The sequence below is a fragment of the Carcharodon carcharias genome, chromosome 18 (assembly GCF_017639515.1).
Source record: "Carcharodon carcharias isolate sCarCar2 chromosome 18, sCarCar2.pri, whole genome shotgun sequence".
In the NCBI taxonomy this organism is placed as follows: Eukaryota; Metazoa; Chordata; class Chondrichthyes; order Lamniformes; family Lamnidae; genus Carcharodon; species Carcharodon carcharias.
The window spans coordinates 58,321,208-58,341,343 of record NC_054484.1 but is presented as its reverse complement, the minus strand read 5'-3'; the positions used below and the strand labels follow the sequence as shown (position 1 = coordinate 58,341,343).

Here is a 20,136-nt window from a genome sequence, read left to right as displayed (position 1 = left end):
CGCCTTAATTCCCAGTAATGTTTACACTCTTTAATCCAAGTCATTTCCCCACTTTGGCCCCCATCTTCATTCCCTCAAGTCTTATAAGAGTGATAAGCTTGACCGTGTCAGGTGCACAAATAGCTTAGCCATTCATCCACAGGCTGAATGACCTCAAGTACTGTCAGTCCAGAAAAATGTTCACTACTCCAGGATCTCCTGGACAGCAAAGATAATCCACATCTTATTTTCTAATACCAATGATCTCCTTAAACATATACTTGTTGAAGTGAGAATGGGAGGTATAAGAAAATCATAAAAATTGCAAAACTCAGTTCAACTCCCCCTTTCACCCCAAACCCGTGCTTCCCTACCATCTCTTCCCACACTGACTCCAAGCCCACTTCGATTATATGACCCACCTTTTTCCAACCTAAAATGTTTGCCACACAACATGCACTGCTGGCCCATTAGTTGAAATTGTTAATGGTTCCTTCTCCACGGGTACTATACCCCACCCTTTCAGAACTATCACTACCTTCCACTCTGCCTTTGCAAACGAACATCCCATCTTTCCCACAATTCCACGTCAATCACTCCAATCATGTTTCTGCCCCTAACAAGAGCACCAGAACAATATCCTCTGTAATTCTAACCATAGAACATTATATCTCCCATCGTTTCTTAGCAGACTTGTCTGAGATCCAATTCTGCTCTGGCTCATTCGATCTGCTTTTCAAACCCTCACCTGTGCCTTTGTTACCTCTAAACTGCAGTATTCCAAAGCACTCCTGGCTGGCCTCTCATTTACTCCCCATCTACCCTTAAACCTGATGTCAACACCGGGGGGGAGGGGGGAGGGGAAATCAAATATTGGCAAGTAAACCATGGGGTCTATGTATGATTCTCTTTAAGGATATAATTTAATCGTGAGTTCCCACACATCAATAAAAGTGATAGAGGCGGTGGAATATCACCGAAAAGGAAATTAATCTTGGGTTAATTAAAATGGTGGACGGAGGAGTGGAAAATGGCGGGCGCAGGTTTGTTAATGACGAAGGAAATGAACCCAATTGCCCGACTCAGGGGCAAATCAAAATATATACAAAAATAAGCCAGTGCCTCGACTACCTTCTTTAGTGTTCGACTAACTGATTATTTCTCCCCCCACCCCCCCCACTGGTCGTAATAATGAGCTTTGGAGTGCCGACTCTTTTCACATATGCACATTTTAACCACCTCCATTTCTACAAAGATCTAAACAAACCGATCCGTGCGCTGGATCTACGTTTTCACGAATAACCCGGGGTTTTAGTTTCTGACAAGTTGCAGCCGCACGAAAGCGTTCGAATTTATTATGCCGAAAACCGCAAAAGGGGAGAAAAAATAAAATCTAGGACGGTGCGTTAAACCTCGCCCAGATTCGGCCCCGGGTAGAGTCCCGGGGCTCAGGTTGAGCGGCCACCGCTGTCGGGGACGTTAAATGTCTGCGGCTTTTTGCTGCTTTCCCAGCTCTGGCCTGACCGCACTTGCTTCTTCCGCATTTTCCTAGGGGTTAGGCTCTGACGTTACGTATTACGACGGCGGCGGGAGCGAGGAGCAGAGTCGAGTCGAGTCGAGTCAGCCCCTCCTCCTCCTCCCCGCAGCCATCAAACAACAAAGCCTGATTGGCAGGGCTAGGCCCGACCCGACCCTCCAGCGCTCGGCCCAGCCAGGAAAGGCTGAGCCTGCCAGCCAGCAAGGGAAGCGAAACGTCCCGAAATTGGGCCATCGGCGGCCAGCTTGACTCACCAGGTAAGGGCAGGGGCGCCGCCGCGGCCGCTGGGCCGCCTCTTGCCGGAGCCGGAGCCGCTTCCCCGGTGGGGGACGGAAGGCGGGCGCTCGCGCTGCAGTTCGACAGCGGCCGTTAGGAGCATTGGCGGTTGGTAGGCCGCGAGGAGGCCGCACTTAGGCCACGAGGGTTTTCCCCATCGTGCTGAGCTTTAAGCAGGCCTCGCCGGAGATTTGTTCAAGTTAATTTTAAAATAAAATCGTTAAGAAAGGGGGGGAACCGAGACCGAGGCGAAAGGTGGCGGCGGGGCCATCTTTCCTTTTGTTTTTGAGGAAAATGTCGGCGAGAAGGAGCTGCCGCAAAGGCACATTGTGCGGCCGGTGGCGGAGACAAAATGTCGGTTGGGGGCAGGGTTGGAGGAAGGCGTCCGGCGCCATCTTGGCGGTGAGTGGTTTTCTTTTTCCCCTCACTGAGGGGCAGCATGGAGTTTCTTCCAACCCCCTCCTCCAACCGGCTCCTCAGTCACCTTTGTTTTCCCTCCCCTCCTTGAAAGGAGAGGAACTCACGGGTCGGGTCACTTCAAAGGAAAATAATAAAAAAAAGTCCCGCGCCTTGCACTGTGACTGGATTTTAAATTCTACAGACGCAGCCGTTGCTTTGCGCGCTATTTTTCGCTCTTGCGGTGGTTTGGTTTTTATTTCTCTCTCTCCCTCCCTCCTGGCGGTGCAGCTTGCCTCCTGAGATTCGGCGTGCGGGTTGCTCCGACTCCTGTATTGTCTGCCATTTCCATCTTCATTGTCGTCACCGCCTGACAGATACTGCGGTAGCTTGCTTTCTTTCCCGCGCTCTCCTCTTTCCCCCCTCCTTTCAATCAACACTGCACCGGTTTATTTGTTCACAATGCGTCTCGGTGCCTTCCCCTGGCGCGCGCACACAGCCGCCATCTCTCCTCTCACACTCCGCGCTCCCCTCCCTTCCATGCAGTGGAGGGAACGCTTTTAAGCAATAATTTCACCTACGCAAAGTGCTTTTGCGGCAGTTCATTTAAGTGATCGGGATAAATAAATACAGCTTGTGGCTCTTTACATGCCTGGGTTTGAAACATTCGGGCAAAGCTTGTTTTCAGACTTATATGTGGGGGGGTGGGGGAAGCCGCTCTGAATTTGAAAAAAATCACGCTCCATACATTTAAGTTTACTAATGCATGACAGGCGCTCTTCTTCGTGTTTCAAACAGTTTTCTTTCTGGAGGGATGGGTGGACCAGCTTATTATCCATCTGCTAATAATCTGATTCTGGTTTTATAAACAAAATGAGCATTTGCCTTTTTTTAAAAAAAAGTGAGAATGTTCTCCAGTTTTGTACTTAAAAATGTTCCAGATGTTGGAACTTTTCCTGTGGGAGCAAGTACCCAATATCAGCATTAAACACTCATTTACAACAACTCCTGCTTTGCCTAATCATGTGCCTCACTCCTCGGAACTGAATTGAGGCCAACCAAGTTCATGTTGTACAGAATTTATAGAGCTGAGATCCTAGGAAGTTTTGTTCATTTTTCTCATATGTTTGTGGGCCGAAATTAAGTCTAGGTTCCAGCGGTGCAAAGCCGATGTCTAGCAAGCTGCACTAGCCAGTACTTTCAGTTCCCTATGTATATTGTTGGTACAAAATACTTTATACCTTTATTTCTAAGAAAAAATATCCAAGAATGAAGAAAAGGCTTGGGTTTTCCAAATTTTCTGTACAATTCAGAAAATTCTTCATCTTGCATATGTATCATGGCACAAGTTCTCTTACATTCTCATTTTTGTTCTTTCAATGATTTGTATGAAAATTTTTAAAACTGAATTTTTAAGCATTTTATGAAAGAAACCTGAGCATAAAGTTAGCACTTGTCTCGTGTCTACCAGGTTAAGCTTTTTATGATGAGCTGAAGGGTCCTTTAAAATTCAACATCTGTTTAACACTAATTTCTTCAGCAAGAGAATCTAATAAGTTGGCCCAGGTTCCATGGTGCATTATTAAATGACTGACACAAATTTATATTTTAAGTAAACTAAACAGCAGTAGCAATTGAAAATGTAAAAACAGCATAAATTTAGAGCTTACATTATCTCAAGATGTAGAGAAGACAGCTGGAGCAGAACGGAGAACAAAGTGGAGCACCAGCAATTGGAAGAGGGGACTCTGGTAGCAACAAAATTTGGAGCACAAGAGCCGGCAAGATCAGTAGTAGAATGAAAATTCGTGACAGGAAAGATATAGCTAACTTTTTATAGTAAATTTCTTCATACCTTGCAAACCTTGTGCTCTTGCTCCCATGAGACTTCTACACTGTAACAACTTAGTGTTCATTATACAGATAAATGCATGAGCTCTTTACGGGTCACTGTGCAGTGAGTGAACACAGGTTTGCAGGAATAAAGGGAAATGGGTGAGCTGTTTACTGTGGGGGGGAAAATGTAATGGATTGTCACCTGTACCCTGCTCACGCTGCTTGCTTTCCGAATGGATGCCTGGATGCAAAAGTTGATTATTGTTTGCAGTGCCATACTAACACCAACGGGTAGGTGCTAGGAATCATTCAGATATGATTTCCTTCCTCCCCATTTGGTATGTCTTAGATCTGGAATTACCAACTGAAAAGTTAATTTTCCCCTCACTGGTTCTGCACTTTAGTATTCTAACCCACAGCCCTGAATATCAAAACTAGTACAGTGGCACTAAATGTGATTAGTATCTTTCAGGTGAACGTATCACTTCAGATTCACCAACATGAGCAGCTCTATCAACCATTTCGGGACAATATGCATCTACATAGTAGTTTTATTTAATTGCAAAATTATCCATGGAAGGCCTAAATTGATAATTTATGTAATTCCAAGTACTTTGAAAGGTAAATGAAGGATATTATGTTTTTTCCAGCATAAATACTGTCTTAATCAGTTATGTAAGTCCTCCTTGTTCATATAATACCCTAAATAGTTTGGTGTATGTTATCTTTGTGCATTAAATTTTAAAAAAAGGCTATATGGGGAAATGGGGCTGGCTGGATAGCTCATTCAGAGAGCTGCAACAGATGTACATAAGAAATAGGAGCAGGAGTAGGTCATTCAGCCGCTCAAGCCTGCCCCACCATTCAATAAGATCATTGCTGATTTGCCCAGGCCTCAACTGTGATGGGTTAAAGTTCCTATCTTGTATAAAATTCTATGATTTTGCATGAACAGAAAACCTTTTGTTGCTATGATTATCAGTTAATTTTAATATTCCTGATTTTATTACAAATGCTGGAGTTGTAGGATGAATTGACTGCTTCCTTGGAAATTAATAGGCATGAAGTATCAAATAAATGTTTTGTGGTTGTGGTTTTCCCTGAATATTTGTTTTGATCTGTTATAAATTTAAAGCTCTTGTAGCTTGATACAAACCTAGAAGATTTTAAATAGTGCCTAAAAGAGTTTGATGTGCTAAAAAATAATTTCAATGACAGGAAGTGCATTCTACTATTTATGCTACCAAACAGGAGCTGCATGAGCACATTGGTTCCTGATTACTACTATAAATGGCGTGGTTTCCTGAAAGCTAACTTAGCCACGCTAAGGTAGACGGGAGATATAGTTCAAACTCATTTGCCTGTTGCTATTTTGCATTGTGATGCACCTGATGAAGTCAGTAAACTTGCACTTAACAATAACGTATATCAGCTTTGTTTGGAAAGAAAAACAACTGGAAGTACTTTTTAAAAACACACAAAAAATGCAATTTGTAAATGCACAATTTGTACGGAGTATTTTATTTTATTTTCTACTGTTCACTGCTTTTCCCTCCCCACACGGCCATTAGCTTTTTATGAAACGATTCCACTCATTATGTGGGAGAAATTGGAGTGTTTCAGGCTGCTAATAAATGTGTCCAATATAATGTTTTCATCTGTTCTGAAAACATTGACACTTCCATTGGAATAAAAGCAGAAAATGTCAGTAATACTTAGCAAGTCTGGCAGCATCTGTGGGGAGGGAAGCATGGTTAATGTTTTAGGCCAACAACCTTTCATCAGGCCTGGGAAAAAGTTGAGGTGCACCGGGTTTTAAGCAAGTACAGAGGAAGAAAAAAATGTGTGACAGGGTGGAAGGCAAGAGTGATTACATTACAGAAGGGTTGATGGTCTAAGGGAAAAGGGAGTGGTAATGGGACAAGAAAAGTAGTGTCTAGCAGAGGTGTGAATGGCAGAATCATGAACGTTGATGTCCGAAACGAAAACAGAGGTTACAATCTAAAATTGTAAAATTCATTGTTGAGCCCAGAAGGCTGTTAAGTGCCTGATTAAAAGATGAGGTGCTATTTCTCACACTTAACTTAGCTTCATTGGGACACTGCAGGAGACCGAGGGCAAATAAGTCAGAGTGAAGCATGGTGCAGAATTTTGCTCTTGTGATACTTTAACTGGGTATGGTTCCATGGATAATATTATTGCTTCTGTAAGCAGACATGATTAGCTGCAGGTTATCAAATTATGAGCTGGTCATAAGGTAGTCTGTGAATGTTTCCTTTCTTAACCTGAGGCATTATAGCAGTTGTATACATAATATTGCCTTTGCTGAGATCAGTTAACTCAATAGCATCTGGGAGTTATTCCTGGAACCTTGCTATGGTTGAGAGACTAATATATAAGTCATCAGGTAAAACCAGTAGGGGTGGGATTAAACTCCCATTCACACACAGCTACTATTGAAACATAGTCAACATTAAATGGTAGGTATCAGAATTAAAGTGAATTCATGCATTAGTGTAATTAGAGGAGGGAATAAAATGGAGAATTCCAGTCTTTTCCACCAAGGATTCCTGGATCATCAGTGCATTTTCTCAAAGCTTGCTGTGCATCTTCCTAGCATCTTTGTTTCCGTTATCATTTGAGAACCTGAAATTTGCTAACAGAGATGTAATTAAAGTTTTGCATCTGGGAAAGAATATGTTTTCTACGATGGTTCTTAATTGTTTACATTGATATTTGGAAGCTCGAGATTATACATTTCTGTCAAACAGTAAATGCCCAGTAAAAAAAATGAAGCTTTAGAACCTGAAACTATTTTGTGTGTAAGGTGATTTGAGCCACACTTGGGACACTTCACACTAATTTGCTCATTTTTTTTGACCCCCATCAGACCATGAGATGTAGGAACAGAAGTAGGCCATTTGGCCCATCAAGTCAGCTCCACCATTCAATGAGATCATGGCTGATCTGATAATCCTCAGCTCCACTTTCCTGCCTTTTCTCCATAACCCTTGTCAATGCTTCACTTTGTCACTACTATGCAAAGAATTCCAGGTTTAATATAATTATATACCTAAATATCTGAATACACATGCCCTCTATTGGTAACAAAAGATTTCTCCATGTGCTCATTACTGTTAACAGCGATAAATCTTATTCTGAAGAAACTGGAACAAGAGTGCCATCTAGCACCATCTGTTCTTCCTACAGGTTCATAAACAGATTTACCACTACACAGATTAGGAATGGGCAATAAATGCTGGCCTAGCCAGCAATGTCCACACACACCCTGTGGAAGAATTTTTAAAAAGTTAAAATAAGCCACAATTCAATCCTGAACAAAGAGCTAAACACTCAGATGCTGGAAATTGGAAACAAAGCAGGAGTCAGTAGGTCAAGCAGCATCTCAGGCGAGAACAGACAAGTTGACATTTCAACAGAATTGGAAAATATTAGAGGCAAATAGTTCAATCAAGAGTCTATACTCTAAATGTTAACCTGCGTTTCTGCGCACACGCTGCTGACATGCGAGTGTTCCCAGCATTTTTTGTTTTTGTTTCCAATCTAGGTGTCACTTAAACTCATGGGAAAACTGTAACCTAAAGAACATGTTTTCCCCTCAGTATCTGCATACATTCTCAATTTATAGATACAGATGGTTAGATTAGTAATTATCACATAATATTGATAGTAGAGTCTTTTCAAACTGTTATGAATTTATTAGGGTCTTGTAACTTCTGAGGTTTACCCCAACAGATATTCCAATCATTTCACTACATTTTGAAGTGGAACAAATTTGCTTCTTGTGGTTCTGTTTATTTTTAAACACTTGATGAATGATTATAATGTGATTGTATGTTCTTTCTTTGGCCCAGGTTTTGCTGCAAATATAACGGTTGATATAATGGCGCTTGCAGTTTTTGATGCATAAATAACATGGCAGCTTTTGCCTGTTTTGGTTCCCTGACCCATCAGCAATGACAATTTATGCTAAAGCTGACATTCCTTTTGAAGTACTGCAAAGGTGTTAGAAATCTTGATCCTCTATTATGGCACTAGTTTTAATTGAACTCATCCCTTCAAATGTGAATAGCATGTTTTTTTTTTTAATTAATTCATGGGACCTGGACTTCACTGGCTGGGCCAGCATTTATTTCTCATTCCTAATTGCCCTTGAGAAGGTGGTGGTGAGCTGCCTTTTTGAACCGCTGCAATCCATGAGATGTGGGTACACCCACAGTGCTGTTAGGAAGGGAATTTCCGGATTTTGACCCAGCGACAGCGAAGGAACAGCGATATATTTCCAAGTCAGGGTGGTGAGTGTCTTGGAGGGGAACTTCCAAGTGGTGGTGTTCTCATCTATCTGCTGCTCTTGTCCTTCTAGATGGTAGTGGTCGTGGGTTTGGAAGGTGCTATCGAAGGAGCCTTGGGTAATTCCTGAAGTGCGTTTTGTGGATGGTTCACACTGCTGCCACTGTGTGTCACTGGTGGAGGGAGTGAATGTTTGTGGATTTGGTGCCAATCAAGCGTGCTCCTTTGTTCCTTGATGTTGTCAAGCTTCTTGAGTGTTGTTGGAGCAGCACTCATCCAGGCGAGTGGGGAGTATTCCATCACACTCCTGACTTGTGCCTTGTAGATGGCAGGCTTTGGGGAGTCAGGAGGAGGGTTACTCGTCGCACCACTCCTAGCCTCTGACTTGCTTTTGTAGCCACGGTATTTATATGGCTAGTCCAGTTCAGTTCCTGGTCAATGGCAACCCCCAGGATGTTGATAGAGGGGGAATTCAGTGATGGTAATGCCATTGAACATCAAGGGGCGATGGTTGGATTCTCCCTTGATGGAGATGGTCATTGCCTGACACTTGTGTGGTGTGAATGTTACATGCCACTTATCAGCCCAAGCCTGCATATTGCCTACATCTTGCTGCATTTGGACATGGACTGCTTCAGCCTCTGAGGAGTCGCGAATGGTGCTGATCATTTATGCAATTATCAGCGAACATCCCTGCTTCTGACCTTATGATGGAAGGAAGATCATTGATGAAGCAGCTGAAGACGGTTGGGCCGAGGAGACTACCCTGAGGAACTCCTGCAGTGATGTCCTGGAGCTGAGATACCTGACCTCCAACAACCACCACCATCTTCCTTTGTGCTAGGTATGACTCCAACCAGTGGAGAGTTTTCCCCCTGATTCCCAATGACTCCAGTTTCGTTAGGGCTCCTTGATGCCACACTCTATCAAATGCTGCCTTGATGTCAAGGACAGTCACTCTGACCTCACTTCAGGAGTTCAGCTCTTTTGTCCATGTTTAAACCAAGACTGTTATGTGATCAGGAGCTGAGTGACTCTGGTGGAATCCAAACTGGTCATCAGTGAACAGGTTATTGCTAAGCAAATGCTGCTTGGTAGCACTGTTAATGACCCTTTCCATTACTTCACTGATGATCAATAGTAGACTGATGGGGCGGTAATTGGCCAGGTTGGATTTGTCATGCTTTTTGTGTACAGGACATACCTGGGCAATTCTTCACAGCCGTGTAGATGCCAATGTTGTAGCTGTACTGGAGCAGCTTGGCTAGGAGCGTGGCAAGTTCTGGAGCACAAGTCTTCAGTACTATTGCCGGAATATTGTCAGGGCCCATAGCCTTTGCACTATCCAATGCCTTCAGCAATTTCTTGATATCATGTAGAGTGAATCGAATTGGCTGAAGACTGGCATCTGTGATGCTGGGGACGTCTGGAGGAGGCTGAGATGGATCATCTACTTGGCACTTCTGGCTGAAGATGGCAGCAAATACTTCAGCCTTATCTTTTACACTGATATGCTCGGCTCCTCCGTCATTGAGGATGGGGATATTTGTGGAGCTGCCTCCTCAGTGAATTGTTTAATTGCCCACCACCATTCACGACTGGATGTGGCAGGACTGCAGAGCTTAGATCTGATCCGTTGGTTGTGGGATCTCTTACCTCTATCACTTGCTGCTTATGCTATTTGGCATGCAAATAGTCCTGTGTTATAGCTTCACCAGATTGACACCTCATTATTAGGTATGCCTGGTGCTGCTCCTGGCATGCCCTCCTGCACTCTTCATTGAACCAGGGCTGATCCCCTGGCTTGATGGTAATGGGGGAAATGCCGGGCCGTGAGGTTACAGATTGTGCTCGGGTACAATTCTGCTGCTGCTGATGGCCCACAGTGCCCCATGGATGCCCAGTCTTGAGCTGCTAGATCTGTTCAAAATCTATCCCATTTGGCACGGTGGTGGTGCCACACAACACGATAGAGGGTATCCTCAATGTGAAGCCAGGACTTCGTCTCCACAACGACTGTGGGGTGGTCACTTCTACTGATACTGTCATGGACAGCATCTGCTGCAGGTTGGTTGGTGTGGATGAGGTCAAGTATGTTTTTTCCTCTTATTGGCTCCCTCATTGCCTGCCGCAGACCCAGTCTAGCAGTTGTGTCCTTTAGGATTCAGTCACTCGGTCAGTAGTGGCGCTAGCCAGCCACTCTTGGTGGTGGACATTGAAGTCCCCCACCCAGAGTACATACTGCACCCTCAGTGCGACCTCCAAGTGGTGTTCAACATGGAGGAGCACTTATTCAACAGCTGAGGGAGGGTGGTAGGTGGTAATCAGCAGGAGGTTTCCTTGCCCATGGTTGACCTGATGCCATGAGACTTCATGGGATCCGGAGTCGATGTTGAGGACTTCCAGGGCAACTCCCTCCCAACTGTATATGACTGTGTTGCCCCGCCACCTCTGCTGGGTCTGTCCTGGTGGAACAGGACATACCCAGGGACGATGATGTCTGGGACATTATCTGTAAGCTATGATTCCGTGAGGATGACTGAGGCTGTTGCTTGACTAATCTGTGAGACAGCTCCTAACTTTGGCACTAGCCCCCAGATATTAGTAAGGAGGACTTTGCAGGGTCGACAGGGCTGAGATTGTCGTTGTCGTTTCCATTGCCTAGGTTGATGCCGGGTGGTCCGTCTGGTTTCATTCCTTTGTTGTGACTTCGTAGCGGTTAGTTACAACTGAGTGGCTTGCTTGGCCGTTTCAGAGGGCAGTTAAGTGTCAACCACATTGCCTGGTCTGGCCTACACGTGACTCAGCAATGATGACAAGATTTCCTTCCCTAAGGGACATTAGTGAACCAAATGGGTCGTCATTAGACTTTTAATTCCAGATTTTTATTGAATTCAAATTCCACCATCTGCCATGGTGGGATTCAAACCTGGGTCCCCAGAGCATTACTCTGGGCCTCTGGATCACTAGTCCAGCGACAATACCACTACGCCATCGCCTCCCCCTTTCTCTGTTGCCACAAGTCTCCCCTTCAAATCCATCCAGCTTACCCTTAACTTACCTAGGGAGAAAAGATGTAAAAAAAATTATTTTTAACGTGTTTTAAAACTTTCCAATAGCCATAATACCAGCAAGAAAGGAAAATGCAGATTGTTTAATCAACGAGCCCCAGTCAAATAAGGTCCCATTCTTACTTATGTGCATGTAGCCCCAGAGCTATCCTTCTCCATCAGGTACCATGCCCTAAGAGCGCTTTGGTGACCATGGACTTTGATTGAATTGGTTCATGATTATGCTTGGCAAAGTACTGCAGTGGCCAGAGGTATCAGAAAAGCCATTAATATTGATTTGAGTTTAGCTTTGCATCTGAGGATTCGCGCATGCGCCGCTATCTTATTTGCTCACCACAATATTTGGTCAGGCTATCTGAAGCTACACAGTACTTCTCTCTGCAATGCCAAGTCTTGCTTGTACTCCAGGATTATTCTGGAGGCTAACAATAAGCCCAGATTTATGAACAACTGATTGTCTGTTCCTTTAGATAATCTTGTATCCATGACCCTTTTGTTCTTGATCCCTCAAATATTGGAAACAGTCTCCTATCTACCCTGTCATAATTTTGTACTTTAAAGATCTCTATTTTAGCACTTTATAAGCTACATTGATCTAACAAAAAAGGACAGTTTTACAAACCTTTCTTGGTAATTGTATTTCCTCCAGATTAGGCAATGTTCTAGTGCATCCAAGTTGTATCATCTCTGTCTCAGCATGCATCTAGCATGGGGCCTAATACATTGCAGTGTAACTGAGATCTTAAGGTTTTACATAGGTGCTACTTGTAATGCTCCATGAAATCCCTTTGCTGTTCCACAGCATCAAACATACTTCAATTTAGAGTACACCAGTAATTATTTATTTTTACTAAAATACATTATCTCACACTTGTTTGAATTTAGAAATTAAGCATGTATGGTGGGGGGATAAACTGGTTACCAGCATCATTTTTGCAATTTTAAGAGATCAGTAAATAATACCTTGTTGAACCATTGTGTATTTTATATATTCTGTTCTATATAGTAATAAAACCCACTTGATCATATTTTGAGATTAAAGACTGTGGCTGGTATTTTTGTCTCAGACAAATGAAACCATTTTGAGATAAGTCGCCCTGTCAGAAAATGTTATTTAACATGTGGAAAATGGTATATATGATACTGATTGGAGAATTTCTAAAAAGGGGGATAAAAAATAAAACTAAATATTTCACCACTGGTGCAGTCAGCATCTTCAGGAATAACTGTTGAACTAAACTGTTAAGTAGAAGTTATAAAAAGCAGCAGTTGTAATAGCAAATTAGCGTACATGGTGTGTTTGGTTGAAGACTAAACTGAAGTGCATGGGGTAGTCCAATGCATGTGTGTCATTGGTTGGTCCGAAACGAAAGTTGTAATTCCATGTAACTGTTCACTTGAATTAACAAAATCCTTAGTAGTAATGTTGGCTGTAGTTACCCATGCAACAGCTTGAGGTTTATTTGGGATAACATGTTCATTTCTGGCTGTCTGTAACTAAGGGGTCCTAGGCAACAATTTAAGAATTATGTGTTCTTTTCATTTATTAAAATCCTATTTATTTTGTTCAAGAATCCTCTCATCTTCCTTCGGTACCTTTATTACTTGGTGACTAATATCAAGTATCTAATTAAATACAAATCTTCATTGCAACAGATATTGTGGAACTTCCTTAGTGTTATAACAACATCACAAGGTTCAGGTTTATGTGATCCAATTCCACGACTCTTTTATCAGTCCTTTTTATGCAGCTTGCTTAAATGCTGTGCCAGCTTTACAGTACTTTGGCAAATGTACAAATTCTCTTCAGTAGAGAAGTAGTGTATCACTGTTTAGCCAGATAACTATCTAGATCACTATCCAATCAAAATTTTTGTTTAATAAACAAACTAAAACAAGCAATTGGCATTTAATTAGTATATTGCAATTGCCAGCCTTGGCCTTGGCTCTGCCTCTGCCTCCGAGTCAGAATGTCTCAAGTCCCAATCCAGAGACATGATCCAGAATCTAGGCTGACACATCAATGCAGACCTGAAAGAGTGCTGCACTGTCAAAGGAACCATCTTTTGGATAAGATGTTAAACTGAAGCACAGCCTCTGTTGTATGCAAAAGATCCCATGGCATTATATGCAGAAGGGCAAGGAATCCTTCAGCTCTGTCCTGGTCAATATTTGTCCCTCAACTAACATGCCAGTAAATACCTCATTTATGTTTGTGAAGCCTAGCTGTGTGCAAATTGGCTGTCACTTTTTGTACATTACAGCGGTAAATAGAATTTTAGCTTTAATACAGGACCATAAATTCCTGATGATGGTCTACTTATTGGTTAATTTCCCTGACATTGAAATTTAATGGTGGGTGACTATTAGTCAACACAGCATTCAATTTGGTTGGTTGATGTTTGAGAAATCCTTTAAATCTTGTTGAAGGGTTCACCTTTATTGGGCATTTAGCTGGCAAGTAGATGTTTAACCTGCCTGTAGGCAGATGTTTCCCCTTACCTTCTGACAGTGTGTATGTATGCTATTTGTCTGCAATTGTCAAAGAGAGAAATGAAGACTTGCATTTATACTGTGTTTTTCACAACCTCAGGCAGTCCCAGAGTGCTTTAGAGCCAATGAAGTATTTTTTGAAATGTAGTCACTGTTTTAGGAAACAATGGAAGGGCTGTCCTGCATCTTTTCAGTTCCACTATATTTTAAAGAGAAAAGTAGTCACTAACTGGTCCAAGTTCATTTAAACAAATTACTTGGAAATATTGTGAAGAATAACCGCTTTGGTCTTTCAGTGCCCTCAGACAGAAAATGTTGTTTATATGGTAACACTAAATGCATAGATTCCAAAGGAAGGAAATATATGGTGAAACTGAATTGGACTTTATTTCCTCCTTCTAATAGGTGATTCCTTCATTTAGCTGTACCTGGATAAGCATGCCACAATCGGTGATTTATTTCTATATACACTGAAAAATTGTTTTTCGTGGTAAGTAATTAAAGTACACAGGGGATGTGTGTCTAAACAAATTGCTCAAACTTCAAAACTGCTTGCAAGTATGTATTAACAGATAATCTAGTATGGTTTTTAGGTTAAAAATGTTTGGTTTGAGGGGTTCAGGCTAAGACTTAAAATTTATGAAGCAATAGCTAATTATTAAAAATGTATTTTTTTTAAAATCAGTGTCATAGATAACCTTTTCTGTTTGGGCAACAATCAATGCCAGTCAATTTGAGACTTAATATTATTGAACCTCAACATTCAATGTTGAATGTTTGAAGAAGGGGCAGGAAGGCGATGCTCAGGTGAAAAATGCTTTGGCACAGCATAAACTAGGTGAAAGTGGTAGTTTGAATCAGAAGACTTGTTTAAAATTGAAAATAAGTTATTTCAATTACATTTTTTTAAGGTTGAAATTGTTCTGAAGCTTTACTCTGGATAATTAGTTCATTAAAAGTTTTCACTAGTCAGTGATCTGGGTCCCAGCAGATGGTGTATCATGGTAATTTGGGCAAATAAATATCTCCAAATGTTGTTTTCTAAGAAATTCCATTGTGAGTGAGCTTTAGTTGCCTCTGTCTTTTACACATCATTCACTGTTTATTTTAATCGTTTAAATCTCAAACAGGACTTAAAAGTAATAAATATTTGCTATTCTTAGGTGCAGTCAGTAAGTTAGTGAATAGTTTCTCAAACAGTGAAACTTCAAGAGAGACTGTACTTTATTAATGCACATTGATCCTGAATTGGTGGTTGAGAAGCTACCGGTATTTATTGTTTAAAATTATATTGGGCCTCGGAAATGGATCAGAGTGGTCCTGCTTGAGTACAATGAAACATGTGAGAATTTAGATCCACTGACAGGTAATGGATTGAGTCGTAAATCCACTTGTGAAATTGTGCATTGAATGATTTTGTTTATCTTCTGACTTTTTTTTTCTTTCCTCATATGCCCTTCTGAAAGCAGTGAGACATACTGGGGTACTTGTCTGTGAGCCAGCAACTGTCAGTACCACATCCAAGTCTCTGTTCTTCATCTGTGAGCCTTGGCCAATATTGCTAGGGTATTGGAACTATGAGAGGCATCACATTTGTGCCTAAGCTATTCACTTGTGCACTTACAGCTGGACTGTGTTCAGCTTAATTAGCTTGGCTGTATTTTTTTCAATCTCTCTCTCTCTCTCTCTCTCTCTCTCTCAACTAATTTTCCCATTTTCCCTCCCATTGCTGGATCCCAGAACTGAGATTGGATTTGAATCTGGGGTTTCTCTGATCCTTATGGCTGAACAGAAAACTACATGATATATTTATGGACTATATTCTTGGAAGGGCTTTCAGTTATTTTTTATGTGTTTCTCTCTCCATATTCTTTCTTAGCTTGCAAACACCATTTGCCACTGAGAGGTCAAGCACCCATCTTCCAGACCCGTTCTTTGACACTGTGAAATAAGATGCCGTGAGATGTGCAAAAGTGGTTTAGGATTAATGCTGTCTCCATTAATTTGCTTTTCTTCTCTGTGAGAAAGTGATGAATCATTGTTTGTTTTCTTCTCAAAACAGAGTTGAGATTGAGGGAATTTGACTGCAGGAATTTATAGATGTGAACAGCCTATTTACACTATTTAAAGCTTCCATTTCTTTGAATGCCTGTGTTATTAATCATTAAAAATTATTGGGATCCCTTGAATTCCGAGGTCAGCAGAAACTTTGCTAAATGAGTAGGGTTAATATAGGTTGGTAAAATGAATTGTTGGATTTAGTCACTGTGGTTAGCCATAAATAGTATGCCCAAAAAATCTACGTACGGCCCCAGTTATTGGAATCTGCCAAATTTGAATACAGTGGAGTCTGAATAAATCTGTTCCAGCTCTAGAATTTCAATGTTCTATACTCAGTAATGCTCAATTGTATAGAAGGTATGGTGTACAAAGAACTCAGTAAGAAATTTATTTGTAGTTTTTTTTAACAGTTTCCCTACAAGTCCATAGCATTAAACTGGAAATATTGCTGCTTTGGATGGCACGGTTCAAATTATGAATGACGTTCAGTAGATAGTCTAAGGCAAAATAGTCAAATTTACTGTAACTTTGGGTTTGATCTTCCATGACTGTGTAAACTCTTATCCTATTTGTGCATATACTGATGTGAAAAACAAATAATATTTTTATAGCAACACAAGTACTGGAGAATCCTTAAAGCTTCTTGCTTCGTTTAACAGATTTAGCAGTGACTGATGAAATTTACAGACCATGGATGAAGATGTAGGAAGGCTTGAACTGCAGCAACAGGAGCCCAAGGTGATTTTTGATAACACAGGTAATCCAAACACATGTTTGAATTAAGAATATTGTATACTTGTTTAATACATTGGAATATTTTATGCCACAATTTCAATACACAAGTCCTAACTTGATAAATTAGAATAGAATTTGTTAAAATAGGATTTAAAATGGTTTGAGGCATTTCCTTTTGGACTTGCCAATGTAATTTTCATGATCACTCAGAAGACAGCTCCTACCATTGTTGAAAGGTCACTTTTCATTCAAGATCCTCCAATAATGTCCCACAAACAGGAATGAAGTGAATGAATGGTTGATTAATTTATTGAAGTTGGCTGTGGTATGAAAGTTAGCTTTTTGTTTATTTGTTTACAGGATGTGGGCATCGCTGGCTAGATCAGCATTTATTGCATAACCCTAATTGCCCTTGAGAAGGTGATGGTAAGCCGCCTTCATGAACCACTGCAGTCCATGTCGTGTAGGTACACCTAGGGCAGAATTTTACCGTCAGCGAGCAGGGTCAGAACCCTTGATGTCACCCCGCCCCATTTAAATTTTCAGGAAGGCGGGGGTGCAGCAAAATCAGCTGCAGGCCCGCCGACCTGTCAATGGCCACTTGAAGCCATTGGCAGGATCAATTAACCAATTAAAGGACCTGCCTGTCCAACCTTAAGGTTGGCAGGTCGGCCAGGAGCCCCAGCGGCAACTAGAAAAAACATGAAACCTCATCCACTGGTGGGATGAGGTTTCATGTAGGGTTTGAAAAATTGTAATAAAGTTGTTCTGTGAATTATGAACATATCCCAACTCATGTGACATTGTCACATGAGGGGACATGTGAGGGATTTTTCTTCTCTATTTTTAATATTTTTAAAAGTCAAGGCGATCTCCCTGAGGCTGCACTTATCCATAGGGAGATGAGTGCACTCTTTTGTACGCTTGCGCAAAAGAGTACATTCTCGATTTGGGGATCCTCCCCCGCCTGCACAGGGAGCGCATAGCACTTCCTGGTGGACTTCACGCTGGATGGGCCTTAATTGGCCCCGATTGGCTCCGCGCCCATCCGTGATTGAGTCAGGTCCGCCCGACAAACGGGAAATTCTGCCCCTACAGTGTAGTTAAGAAGGGAGTTCCAGGATTTTAATCCAGGAAAAGTAAAGGAATGGCAATATAGTTCCAAGTGAGGGTTGTGTTTGGCTTGGAGGGGAACTTGCAGGTGGTGGTTCCCATGCACGGGAACCTTGTCTTTGTCCTTCGAGGTGGTAAAGGTCACTGATTTGGAAGATGCTGTCGAAGGAGCCTTGATGAGTTGCTACAGTGCATCTTGTAAGTGGTACACACTGCTGTCACTGTGTGTTGGTGGTGGCAGGAGTGAATGTTTAAGGTGGTGGATGGGATGCTGATCAAGCAGACTGCTTTGTCCTGGATGGTCTCGAGCTTCTTGATTGTTGATGGAGCTGCATGCGTCCAGGCAAATGCAGAGTGTTCCATCACATTCCTGTCCTGTGCCTTGTAGATGTTCGACAAACTTTTGGACAATCAGGAGGTGAGTTACTTGCCGCAGAATTCCTAGCCTCTGATCTGCTCTCGTATTTGTATAGCTGACCCAATTCAGATTTTGGTCAATATTAACCCCCAGGGCGTTGATAGTGGGGAATCAGTGATGGTAATACAATCGAATGTCAGGGGGGAGATGGTTAGATTCTCTCTCGTTGAAGATGATCATTGCCTAGCACTTGTGTGGCAAGAATGTTACTTGCCGCTCGTCAGCCCAAGCCTAAATGTTGTCCAGGTCTTGCTGCACATGGACATGGGCTACTTAGTCAGAGGAGTTACGAATGGTGCTGAATGTTGTGCAGTCATTTGCGAGCATCCCCACTTCTGACCTTATGATGGAGAGAAGGTCAATGATGAACTAGCTGAAGATGGTTGGGCCTAGGACACTACCCTGAGGAACTCCTGCAGTGATATCCTGGGACTGAAATGATTAAACTCCATAACCACAGCCATCTTCCTTTATGCTATGTCTGACTGTAGGCTGTAGAGTTTTTTCCCCTTGTTTCCCATTGACTTCAGTTTCGCTATGGCTCCTTGATGCAATACTTGGTCAGATGCTGCCTTGATGTCAAGAGCATAACTCTCACCTCACTTCTGGAGTTCAGCTCTTTTGTCTGTGTTTGGACCAAGGCTGTAATGAGGTCAAGAGCTGACTGGCTCTAGCGGAACCCAAACCAAGTGTCAGTGAACAAGTTATTGTTTAGTAGGTGCTGCTTGATATCACTGTCGAAGACACCTTCCATCACTTTGCTGATGACCTGTAGACTGACACTTTGTAGACTGATGGGGCGATATTTACTTGGCTGGGTTGGATTTGTCCTGCTTTTTGTGGACAGGACATACCTGGGCAATTTTCCACATTGCTGGGTAAATGCCATTGTTGTAACTTACTGGAACAGCTTGGCTAAGGGCACGGCTAGTTCTGGAGCAGAGGTTTTTAGTACTATTGCTGGAATGTTGTGAGGGCCTATAGCCTTTGCAATACCCAGTGCCTTCAGCCGTTTCTTGATATCACGTGGAATGCACCCCAAATTGGCATCTGTGGTGCTGGGGACTTCAGGTGGAGGCCGAGGTGGATCATCTACTCGGCACTTTTGGATGGAGATGATTGCAAATGCTTCAGCCTTGTCCATTGCACTGCAGTGCTGGGCTCTCCTGTCTTTGAGGCTAGGGATATTTGTGGAGCCTCCTCCTCCTGTTAGTTGTTTAGTTGTCCACCAGTATTTATGGCTCAGTGTGACAGGACTGCAGAGCTTAGATTGAGAGTTGGTTGTGGGATCGCTTAGCTCTATCGCATGCTGCTTCCAGTGTTTGGCTGAGCTCATATAGCCCTGTGTTGTACAGTCACCAGGTGGACACCTCATTTTTAGGTATGCTTGGTGCCGTTTGTGGCTTGCCCTCCTGAACTCCTCATTGAACCAGGCTGACCTCCCTCCGTTGCCCTGCTTTATGGTAATGGTAGAACGGGGTTACAGGTTCTCGTGGAATACAATTTTGCTGCTGCTGATGGCCCACAGTGCCTCATGGTTGCCCAGTTTTGAGTTGCTACATCTGTTCGGTCTATCCCATTTAGCTCGGTGGCAGTACCACACAACATGTTGGAAGGTATCCTCATTGTGGAGGTAGGTCTTCTCCACAAGGACTGTGCAGTGGTCACTACTATCAACACTGTCATAGACAATGCACCTGCAACAGGTAGATTTGTGAGGATGAGGTCAGTGGCTGGCTCCTGCAGTTGTTGGCTCCCTCACCACCTACTGCTGACCCAGTTCGGTCAGTAGTGGTGCTACCAAGCTACTGCTGGTGATGGACATTGAAGTCCCCCATCCAGAGTAAATTCTGTGCTGCTTCCAATTGGTGCTCAACATGGAGGAGCACTGATTCATCAGTTGAAGCGGT

The 20,136-nt window shown here is 42.6% G+C and overlaps 1 protein-coding gene across 6 annotated transcripts in view; it reads left to right on the top strand.

The window, feature by feature from the left end:
- Window positions 1-1,414: 1,414 nt before the first annotated feature.
- LOC121290553 (zinc finger X-chromosomal protein-like) overlaps window positions 1,415-20,136 on the top strand; it is a 48,925-nt gene continuing 30,203 nt past the window's right edge. For 2 of the 6 annotated variants that reach the window (XR_005945840.1, XM_041211077.1), the window contains exons 1-3: window positions 1,415-1,773; window positions 14,305-14,389; window positions 16,620-16,717. Coding sequence is in view for 5 of the 6 variants with exons in the window: in XM_041211077.1 (XP_041067011.1) it covers window positions 16,651-16,717 (67 nt within the window). In the remaining variant the exon portion in view is untranslated. Of the gene's footprint in view, window positions 1,774-1,858; window positions 2,195-14,304; window positions 14,390-16,619; window positions 16,718-20,136 lie in introns of those variants that run through there. The other 4 variants (XM_041211073.1, XM_041211074.1, XM_041211075.1 and 1 more) reach the window with 4 other exon arrangements.